Source organism: Eulemur rufifrons, chromosome 12 (genome assembly GCF_041146395.1).
Source record: "Eulemur rufifrons isolate Redbay chromosome 12, OSU_ERuf_1, whole genome shotgun sequence".
Taxonomy (NCBI): Eukaryota; Metazoa; Chordata; class Mammalia; order Primates; family Lemuridae; genus Eulemur; species Eulemur rufifrons.
In genome coordinates this window covers 18,846,196-18,857,643 of record NC_090994.1, presented here as the reverse complement: position 1 = coordinate 18,857,643, position 11,448 = coordinate 18,846,196, and the positions used below count along the sequence as shown (strand labels likewise).

Sequence of the window (11,448 nt, the reverse complement as noted above, 5' to 3'; positions counted from 1 at the left end):
TGGCAAAGTGAGCATTTTCCATTTTGAAGTTCCAATTGATGGGGCAGCAATATATTTTATAGGTTTCATTTTCCACCTAAAGATATAGTAAAACTATAATATTTAAATATAAGTGTAATAAACATTTATTGTTTATTATTATGTGCCAGACTCTGAAATAAGTATTTTACCAATCTTATATAATTCTCACAATAACCCTCTGATTAGGAACCATTATCATCTACTTTTGGGAACTGAATTATGGAGAGGCTGGGTTAAGCCAGCTGGGGAGTCGAGATTTGAATCCTGGTGGGCTCACTCTAGAGCCCATTCTCGTAGTCACTGAGTTTTGGGAATTCCATGGATGAAAGAAGAGGAGTATGCTTTTGGCAATTTCTAAGACCAAGAGTCATTTTGTTGTTGAGGGGAAAAAAAAGTAAATCAAGGTAGACCCATGAGAAGGGAGCACACCTTTAAGGTCAAGGTTTTTAACCAGAGTGCTATATCATTTCTACATTTCTAATTATATCTTCCATTCTATATCCCAGAGCTATGTAGATCTGACTTGGAATCCGATCTCTGGAGTACTGGGAAGCCACCCTTCCCTTCCTCTGGAATGTTGATCCTTGTTCCACTCTGAACTGCAAGACGTTGGACTTCATAGAATCTTGGGAATAAAAGACATTCTCTGGGGCCCTTTAGTTCCTTTTAAAAACTTTTTGAAAAGACCTTCCATTTCAGATAGATGAAAATCTTATTTTCAATCTTCCAGAGCATCATATTGCCCTAACAACCCACCGCTTCATTGCATTTGCCATAAAAGACTTAACAAGTGAATGGATATTCACAGAATTCCTTATGTGGTGGCTGAAGTCGGTGTCCTTGGTGAGGGGGCGGGGCATTGGGGCCAGCTGATCATGATTTTTGATCAACACCTGAACCTTTTATTTTCTTCCTAATTTTTACAGGAATGGGTAGATAGTCCCGGTGGTTTTTATTCCACTATTCTTCTCCTTTGAAACCTAGGTAGAAAGAAATGACTTCATATAAATGACTTTGGAATTCAATCTTCTGAAGGCAGAGAAAATTAAGTGGAAAGAGAATTTTAGATTTGGGACCCGATTATAGATTTGTCATTTTTTTCTAATGGGCTGTGTGGCCTTGAGTAAGTCACTTCACCTCTCTGGTCTCAGTTTTCTTACCTGCGAGTGAGGTATCAGAACTACATGATCTCAAAGGTTCCTTTTAGTTTAAAACATCTAGTTTCCACACGATAACCCCACAGGACTACACTTATCAAATCTTCTGCACCGTGGCTAAAAGATGATCTATTCTTTTGTTACAGAATTTTTTGATACCTTCTTGTTTGAAGAATCTCCAGCTGGTCTTGATGATAGCCTGAGAAGACGGCATGCTGTTTCCTCTCCATGCCGAGCCAGGCCCACTCAGAACCTCGGATCTCAGTCCTTCATGGAGACCAGGTCCCAGCAGGAATGGCGGTGCAGGAAATTGGCACCCAGATGGTTCCTCCACGTGAAGCCGTCTCGGGCTGTGGGCTGACGAGAGAACACCTGGTAGCTAGGTTAGCCCCCCGTCAGTCACCCAGGGCAGGGCAGCATGGTGCGGATTCAGCGGAGGAAGTTTCTGGCATCTTGCCTGTGCATCACAGCTACCGTCTTCCTGCTCGTCACACTCCAGGTACCAAGAATTTGGGTTGTGCAGTTGATTCCTGGGCCTTTGCCATCTGCCTCTCCTGCCCCGTCCCCTTCTCTCAGAACTCCAAGTATTTTACTTTTTTCTTAATCCTTTAGGATCAGGGGTTTTCTACTGTTTAAGACAGGGAAATTTTTTTTTTTTTTAACAGATGAAACTGCAGTTTAGTGAGTGGATGTGCCAGGCAGAAAGAAAGTCATTGAGATGGGAGGTCAGTTTGTGATTCTTGAAGAGTCCTGGTTTTAGAGAAACAGAGAGGAAAGCTCTGTCTTATTGGGTCAAAGTGGGGTGGCTTCCTCAAAATCTCCTACTGTTACCACTTTTGCAAGACTGCATTCTTGAAGATTCAGGCACCATCCTGAGAACAAGATAGTCTGTATCTTGCAGTGAGTGCAAAATACAAACATCTGCGTAAATAAATTTCTTAATATGTGCCACAAGGCCAAGAACTGCGTTTGGGTGAATGAACTGAAACGTTTCTTTAGTCTTTTCATTTATTTCCCCCAGTCAGTTATTCTGAACTTGGTTTACTGCTTTCAACTTGAAGTAAACATTCACCAGTGGTAGTGAAAGTATAGCCATCAGCTTGGCTATGGTTTGCACCCATCCAAGTGCCAGCTGTCCATTTCGAAATCCAAGGGACTTACGAAGATGATTTGTGGACGTGAGTGGTTCAGGTGTGGGACTGGTGGAAAGTAGGTGTTCTCGGGGCTGCTTTGCTCTGTAGGGTCTCCCTTCTGATGAGGACTGAACGAGATCGTGCTCATACGAGCACTTTGGCAGCCCGTCTGGCACGTACTTCCGCCACCTGCCGCTGCCAGATTGGGATTCTGGTCAGAGGAAGCTTTGACTCCTTCCTTGTCTGTCTGGAGGTTCGCAGGTCCTGCTGCACCAAAGGGCTGCAGTTTTCTGCTGCTTTCTGTGGGAAATTGTGAGAGAGCTTTGATCCTACTAGGCGTTCACTCTGGCACTTTTTCTGGTTGTGAGGAATGCCTGCATCTCAGCTAAGATGCTTTCCGTTTGAATACACTGCTACGTTTTTGATGTGCATGCCATTTCCAGAGCGTGAGAAGTGGCCTGATGACTGGAGCTAAACCTTTGTGGCCCAGTTGCAGTTTTGTCACTGACAGTATGGTTTGGGCTGTGTCCCAGTTCTCACTACCACACCGAAGGCTTCAGTGTTCAGCATGGTGGCAATGCCAATAAAAAAAAAAAAAAAAACCCACCGGAAATGAAAAAAATACAATACCTACAGAATCAGAACCATTCCTGTTTTGAGTGGTTTGTAGGCTGGGCAGGTGAAATTATTTGCCCCATGAGTAGGATAAAGGAAGAATGAATTTAAGAAATCGTGTCATGGCTCTTGTATCAGTCTGCTAGGTTGCTGTAACAAACCACAGACTGAGTGGCTTCAACAACCAAAATTTGTTTTCTCACAGTTTGGGAGACTAGAAAGGCCAAGATCAAGGTGTCAGCTGGGCTGTTTCTCCTTGGCTTATAGATGGCTGTCTTCTCCCTGTGTCTTCACGTGGTCTTCCCTCTGTACTTTTCTGTGTCCAAATTTCCCCTTTTTATAAGGATACCAGTCATGCTGGGTGAGGGTCCACCCAGTTTAACTTACTTACCTCTTTAAAGACCCTGTCTCCAAATATAGTCACATTCTAAGGTACTGAGAGTTAGGACTTCAACACATGAATTTTTGAGATATATATAACTCAGCCCATGGCAGATTCTATAACATAAATTATTTAATTAATAATAATCTAAAAATGAAAATGTTATGCTTACCTCCAGTTAAACTAAAACATTGTAGTTGTCTGGAAGAAATCATTCATCTTAGACATTATTTTCTATTCACATTTAACTATATATATATACCCTCTAAGTTTGGGGGGTATATGTATCTTTATGTATTTTTGAATTTTATTTACTTTTTACTTGCACGAAGAATTCAAGGATACATTTGGAATATTTTAAAGCAAATCCCAGATGTAATAGCATTTCACCTGGATATATGTTAGCACGATTCTCTTACAGATAGGAATTTTAAAAATTTAATGTGATCATATGACTAGTATCACACCCAAAAGAATGAACAATAATTACCCTCTGTGTCTTAGGCCAGGGTCAATGTTTCTCAATTGTCTCAAAAAGTTTTTTTTATAATGGATTGGTTTAAATCTGGAACAAACCAGCCCCACACGTTGTATTTAGTTGGTGTGTCTCAAGTTTTATGTTTTGATTTGTTTTTACCATCAAAGTTTCTTCTGCCCCACCATTTCTTCCATGTCATGAATTTGTTGAAGAAACTGGGTCATTCGTCCTTTTGAATTTCCTACATTGTAGATTTGGCTGATTTTATCCTCATGGTTTTGTTTAATATGTTCCTCTTATTCTCCCATATTTCCTACAACCTGGTAGTGATATTGGAAGCTAAGTGTATTTTTTAAGCTGTTGGGCAGAAGACTCTATCGTTAAAACAATTCCTCTTATTTGGAAATGAACTAACACCTCGTACAGTAGACATTGATCAGAAATGTGGAACAAATTTTATCTTTGAAGTTACATCTCAGGGCTTTCTAAAAGCCTTTAAGTGACCAGTTGTCACTGCAGGGGAAGGTCAGATGAAAAGATAGTTTGTGGCTACAAGTCAACTCCATTCATCAAGCTACTGGGGAAGAGCCACAATATTACCTTGTAAAAGTGCTGAGAAAGCTACTGGCAACAGTTAGACTTTAGTTTTCAGTGGTGGTTTTGCTGCTCTAATGCTGACTTTGGTGTCGCAGGTGATCTATGATATTTTTCAGCTAATATAATTCTTTTTCTTTGGAGTACTACTTGGCTTTCACTCAAGAGTTCTTCATGTATATATGTTTTTTTGGCCTTGGACACCTTTGAGAATCTAATGAAAGTTATGGGCCTTGCCTGTGGGGAGTTATAACTCCACGCATCAAAGATCATGGCCTTTTTCTGACACCAGGAGTAGCAGGCACATAAAAAAGGCAACACTATTGGCTGCTAAAAGTGGGGTCTTAGGGCTGTACAGCCCTCCATGGCTGACCGGTGGAGGATTTAGTGTATAAAAATGTGGACGTGCCTTTTGACGGCTTTATTTGCTTCCTGGTCTTGAGTACTAAAGTCATTTGCATATGAAACAGATCAATCCTTTCTCTAACATATTTTTACAATGCCATATCAATATCAAATCTCAAAGTCTAATGAAAAGGCAGCACTTCTGGAGTTTCTATTGCACCTACCCTGCCCTCTGGATTGCTGTTAATAACGGCTTAGCTGTCCCGTGACCCGGGCTTAGACTATTGTGAATAAATAAAAAATGTGGTTTTTAGAGGGAGTTAGTAGAAACCTAAGGCTCATGGTCTACCATGTGGATAACACAGACTCTAGGAAATTTTGACGTTCAATGTTACTTCACCATCTCAATGCTATAGTGAGTATTCCTAGAAACATAAAACCCATGTTATGACTCCTTTAATTGTCATAAAAAGAAACCAGTTGGTAATTTATAACTTATTTTTCCTAGAGTAATCTCTGGCAGTAGTCAAGTAATAACCCTATCCTAGGTTTCATTAAGACTTAAAACTATTTCTGGATATTATATATATTGACAAAATGGAGGGGAAATGTTCTATTGTAAGCGTTTAGTAGAATTATTAAGCATCCTTGCCGGTCGGTAGGTATTTTGGAGGCTGTGTCCACACCCTGATCCCTGAAACCTGTGAATGTGTTACTGTACGTGGCCGAAGGGACTTTGCAGAGGGGATCAATGTGACACATTTCGAGGTTGGGAGATTATCCTGAATTATCCACATGGGCACAGTATAATCACATGAGTTCTTAGAAGTGGAGAGCCCTTTCTGGTCGTGGTCAGAGAGAGAAGTGAAGCAGAAGAGTCGGAGCAATGTGGCTGGTTTGAAGGTGGAGGAAGAGGGCCGTGAGCTGAGAATTGGGGATGGCCTCTGAGAGATAGAAAAACCTGGAAAGCAGATTCTCCTAGAGTCTCCAGAAAGGAACATCGCCCTGCTGACCCCTTGATTTTAGCCCACTGAGATCTAGTTCAGACTCCTGGCTTCCAGAACTGTATGCCAATAAGTCTGTGTTGTTTTAAATGACTATTTGCGGTAATTTGTCGCAGCAGCCGTAAAATACTAATAAGAGCCTCTGTCATCAAGATGAATGGGACATATGCAAAAGGAAATTCAACTGGAAATAATCGTCTTCCCTTGTAGGTGGTGGTGGAGCTGGGAAAATTTGAGAGGACGAAGTTTAAAGATTCCGATTTGCAAGATGGACATACGGAGATGGAGGAAGTGCCTGAACCTCTGAATCCATTCCTTAAGAAGGAAGCGCTGGCCGTGCATAGGGAAAAAACATCGGACGGCAACAGCTACCCCGTTATGCTCTGGTGGTCCCCCCTGACCGGGGAGACGGGAAGGCTGGGCCAGTGTGGGGCAGACACGTGCTTCTTCACCATCAACCGGACCTACCTGCATCATCACATGACCAAAGCTCTCCTCTTCTACGGTGAGTGGGGCTGATGTCTTTGTCCTTTTGTTTGCTGTTGTCTTTCTCCAAAGCCGAGTCACTGCTTGCCCACAAAGAAAGAGCTGGTGATGCTTCCCCCTGAAAACACTTTGACACCCCTGACTTCATTTGCATGTGCTCTGTGGAAGGCTGGAGCCCTTAGCAAATACAGTAAACAAACAGGTCTGACCAACATCGTCGAGGTGCTTGGCCAGGCCACTGGGTATTTACGGAGGAGAAGCGAGCTTTCTTCTCACCTTTCTTCAGGCAGGTGTTGTGCTTACTGAATCTGACGTGCAGAGAGTTGGGTACTCCTCATCCTGCTGACATCAGTTCAGACTGGCACTTGTGATAACACAGCCGGGAGATTTTGATTACTGTAACAGATGTGTAATTGGACAGAAGCCAAACATGATGTGCTTTAATTTCTTTAATGTCAGATTAATCAGAAATAAAAATGAAAAGGTTGTTTGGCATCAGCTTTCCAAGGCAAGTTGGTGTTCAGCATTTCTTGAGGCCGCTTACCTGTCATGCTGGGATTGAAGGGCAAGCAGACCCAGGGAGGTGGAGTTAGCAGGATGCCAGCCCCAGTTAGATAGGTGGGGCTCCTGGCTGGTGAGTGGTGGCAGGGGTCGGGGGTGGGGAAATAGACAAGCAAACGGACTGAATACAGGCAAGGTTAATCGCTTACGTTGGGAGTCGGTGAAAGGAAATCTGTAGCGTGGGTGTAGGCATTTGTGTGTGTATGTGTGTGTATGTCTCATGCTGGCTTGGGAGAGGTAGAACTGAGATTGGGAAATGGGGCTGAATCATTCTCAGTGTTCTGCCTAACGACGGCTTAAATAAAGCAGAAAATGGGTTCGGGAGGAATCGGGCGGTTTATACGCCCCACTAGCTGGTCAGGGCTACTGAGCAGTGGACACCAGTGCCCTGGTATAAGTACAACTCAGGGACATTCCAGGTATTTAAAAATCCAGATCCTGGGCCAGCTGAGGTGGCTCATGCCTGTAATCCCAGCACTTTGGGAGGCTGAGGCAGGAGGATCGCTTGAGGCCAGGAGTTCAAGACCAGCCTGAGCAAGAACGAGACCCCATCTTTACAAAAAACAGAAAAATTAGCCAGGTGTGGTGGTGCATGCCTGTAGTCCCAGCTACTTGGGAGGCTGAGGCAGGAGGATCACTTGAACCCAGGAGTTTGAGGTTGCAGTGAGCTATGATGACAACATTACACTCCAGCCGGGGTGACAGAGCAAGACCATGTGTCAACAACGACAAAAAAAATATAGCACCTGTGAACCTTCCTGATTGCCCCCACCAAATGGAGCCCCTCTTCTCTAAATTCCCAAAGGGCATTTTATAGCTCCGTTATGTCATTTAATTGAGCAGCTACTATTAATATATGGCAGGCACAGTGCCAATCATGAGGAATAGAGAAGATAAATAAGGTAATGACGGCATTTGGTCTTGTACTGTGTGATCTTCTCATCCCTAGTAGAGGGTAAAGTTCTGGATGATTGGACAACATCAGTTCATCTTTGTACCTCCTCCCAGCCCCTATATGTGGCTCAGTGCTTTGTATGCGGTAGGTGCTCAGAAAATATTCAGAGACTTAGAGCCATAGAAGACCTGAGAGTCTAACTCCTCTTTGTAAGGGTGAGAAGACTAAGGCTTAGGGAGGTTGAGGATGTGCTAAGATTGCACAGCGGTTAGCAGCAGAGTTGGGCGGAGAACCAAGGTGTCCTGACACCTGATCGGGTGATCTTTCTTTCACCGAGACCATATTTGAATGGATGCTCATGAACATAATTAACCCTGGATATTTGGGTTTTGAGATGAAGGTGCATTTTGTCTTTTTTCTTTTGAGATGGGTTTCTCTGTCCCCTGGGCTAGAGTGCAGTGGCCTGGTCATAGCTCACTGCAGCCTCAAACTCCTGGGCTCAAGTGATCCTCCTGCCTTAGGCTCCCGAGTAGCTGGCACTACAGGCGTGCACCACCGTGCCCCACTAATTTTTGTATTTTTTTGTAGAGACAGGGTCTCGCTATGTTGCCCAGGCTGGTCTCCACCTCCTGGCCTCTAGTGATCCTCCTATCTTGGCCTCCCAAAGTGCTAGGATTACAGAGGCGCACATTTATTTATTTCTTTTTAACAAACTGAATTAGAAATTCAATTCATTAATAAGGTCTGTTGAGCAAAATAGAATGAAGACAGCACACTTCTCTGTCTAAGGGTTCCAAATTCTAATTAAATAGGTCACTTCAAACTGCAAATGGGACTCTGGTGCAGCAGGATTGAAAAAGAAGAGGGAGAAAAAAAATGATTCAAAAGCTGACCTAATTCAGGGTACAGGAAACTCAAAGGATTATGTGACCTCCAAGCTTTGGTAAACCAGAACGTTTTTTAGTTTGTGTTGTCTTTCCATTTGAGAACTGCAAGGATTTAGCTACATTAACAATTCTCTGAGGCCGGGCGCGGTGGCTCATGCCTGTAATCCTAGCTCTCTGGGAGGCCGAGGTGGGCGGATCGTTTGAGCTCAGGAGTTCGAGACCAGCCTGAGCAAGAGCGAGACCCCACCTCTACTAAAAATAGAAAGAAATTATATGGACAGCTAAAAAATATATATAGAAAAAATTAGCCGGGCATGGTGGCACATGCCTGTAGTCCCAGCTACTCGGGAGGCTGAGACAGGAGGATCGCTTGAGCTCAGGAGTTTGAGGTTGCTGTGAGCTAGGCTGACGCCACGGCACTCACTCTAGCCTGGGCAACAGAGTGAGACTCTGTCTCAAAAAAAAAAAAAAAAAAAAAAACAATTCTCTGAAACAAACGTTAATGAATCATGAGTGAGTACATTATTTTTTTAATTCAATGTCTATAGAGTTGCTGCAGTTAGTCTCACAAACTGTCATTGTAGTGATTTAAAAACATAACTGCATTTTTAAACAGTTCCCTTGACGGGTGTCCCTCGTGAAGGAGAGGTCGGAGGGCCTCTCACCAGCATGAGGGTAGTTAGAGAAGAGAACTGCTTGTGTTTTTGGTGAGGTTAGGAGTAGGAAGACCATGGAGTTGGTCCACCTTGAAGGACTGCAATTCAGCTGTCCTGTGCCTGGCCCTTTTAATGAATTATACAATTCCTAGGCTTTTTTGCTTTATAAGGTAACTTTTGGGAACAATGTTAATTATGTAAAGACATTAGTATTTCTTATAGCTAAGATACTCATTTCCTTCCTTGAAAAGATTACATATTAATATTACTTGATTTCCAATCTTTCCAACTAAAAAAGTAAATGCAATGTTGCTAGATTCTAAGGGCAATGGCTTTGGTGAGACTCAATGTTCAGTGTTAAGGGTTGTTCCATTAGGACTGGGAATTCTCTTAGCCTGTTTCTGATGTAGCCTATCCCTTGCAGAACCCTCTCTGTCCTTCTCGAGTGTGTGATACATAAACCTTAAAGGGAGAACAAGAGTGGCTGAAATCTGGCAGCATTTCTCAGGTTACCCTTAAAAGATCTGAAAGGAAGCACAGAAGTGACAAGTGCCCACAGCCCAGGTACTTCTCTTCTGACTGGTGTCACCAGGCAGGGGACAGATTTCGTTGCTGCCGTTTCTGCAGTTGGGGCCTCCCTCCGGGGCTCGGCAGATCCTGTGCCACCCAGGAATCCCGTGACACAGGCTGGCAGCTCCATTCTTCAGGGCAGACAACCATGTCTCGTAGGCACGCAAAATCAAGCCATGCAGCTTTGGCTGATGTGTTTCTCTTTGCTCTTAAAAATTAAAACAAAACAAAACAACTTACGTGGAAGAGTAAGGACAGCAGAACCTTTATTGTTTACAGATTTTACATTCAGAGTTTGACCCGCCTTATCTAGATTGTTCTAGGCACAGATTCAAGTCTCCTGGCCTTTGGGAGATGGGGCACTTGGGAGCCACTTGCCTTCTGGGCGAGACCAGCCGGCGTCCGTCTCTCAACCAGCTTTGTGTGATATACTTGGTGCATATTCTGGGATACCCTTAAAAATATTAAAAACTTTATTAGTGAAAAAATAACCTGTCTGAAGGAAGTCAACTAGTAGTGCTAATAGTGGAAATGAAGACAAAGTCACGTGTTCTAAGAAACAGTGGTTATTAGGCAGAAAATAGCAATTTAAATAGATGAAAGAGCCGAACATTTGACTCACTGGATGGTTTGGGCCTGTGTGAAATAACTCCATTTTTTAAGGATATCAGAAATCATGTGCTGTAATAGTTGGTATTTGGGAGGATTCGAGAGTGTCTCCGGATGCATCCCTTGCTGCTGTCAGAGTCTGTTCTTTAGCCATTTACATTAACACCACTGGCATCTGAGAGACATTTATTCTCTGTGTAGCCGTGTGTCAGTTGCTGGGGTCATAGTGGTGAGCAGAACAGGCTCCGCCCTCGTGGAACCTGTGACATGTGTACAGAGGATGCCACCGGAGAGCAATGGGCATTTTGACCTGGGAGTGATCAGGGAGGCCTCTCTGAGGACATGACATTTGGGGCTGAGACCGGAAAGATGAGAAGATGTGAAGGTGGAAGGAAGGAGAGGAAGGTGTATGAGATGAGGTTTGAGCAAGAGACAGGGGCCAGGGCACCGGGGCTTCATTACACAGAGTGAGAAGTTTGGATATATTCTAGGTGCCACAGGAAAATATCAGAAGGTTTTAAGCAAAGGTGATATGATCTGATTTTTATTTTGTATGGTTCAGATTTATGGGTTTTTTTGTTTTGTTTTTGTTCTTTTTTTTTTTTTTTTTTTTAAATTTTTTTTTTGAGACAGAGTCTCACTCTGTTGCCCGGGCTAGAGTGAGTGCCGTGGCGTCAGTCTAGCTCACAGCAACCTCAAACTCCTGGGCTTAAGCGATCCTACTGCCTCAGCCTCCCGAGTAGCTGGGACTACAGGCATGCGCCACTATGCCCGGCTAATTTTTTGTATATATATATTTTAGTTGTCCATATAATTTCTTTCTATTTTTAGTAGAGACGGGGTCTCACTCTTGCTCAGGCTGGTCTCGAACTCCTGACCTCGAGCGATCCACCCGCCTCGGCCTCCCAGAGTGCTAGGATTACAGGCGTGAGCCACCGCGCCCGGCCTGTTTTTGTTCTTAGAGAGAGAGAGACAGGGTCCAACTCTGTTGCCCAGGCTGAAGTGCAGTGGTGCAATCATAGCTCACTACAGCTTTGAACTTCTGGGCTCCAGCA

At 43.6% G+C, this 11,448-nt stretch overlaps 1 protein-coding gene across 1 annotated transcript in view; it reads left to right on the top strand.

Annotated features, from left to right (window-relative positions):
• Positions 1-1,550: 1,550 nt before the first annotated feature.
• Positions 1,551-11,448, top strand: part of FUT10 (fucosyltransferase 10) — a 51,563-nt gene continuing 41,665 nt past the window's right edge. Inside the window, exons 1-2 of the mRNA XM_069485253.1 lie at positions 1,551-1,677; positions 5,940-6,234. Of these exons, the coding sequence (XP_069341354.1) occupies positions 1,597-1,677; positions 5,940-6,234 (376 nt within the window). The 5' untranslated portion in view covers positions 1,551-1,596. The remainder of the gene's footprint in view (positions 1,678-5,939; positions 6,235-11,448) is intronic.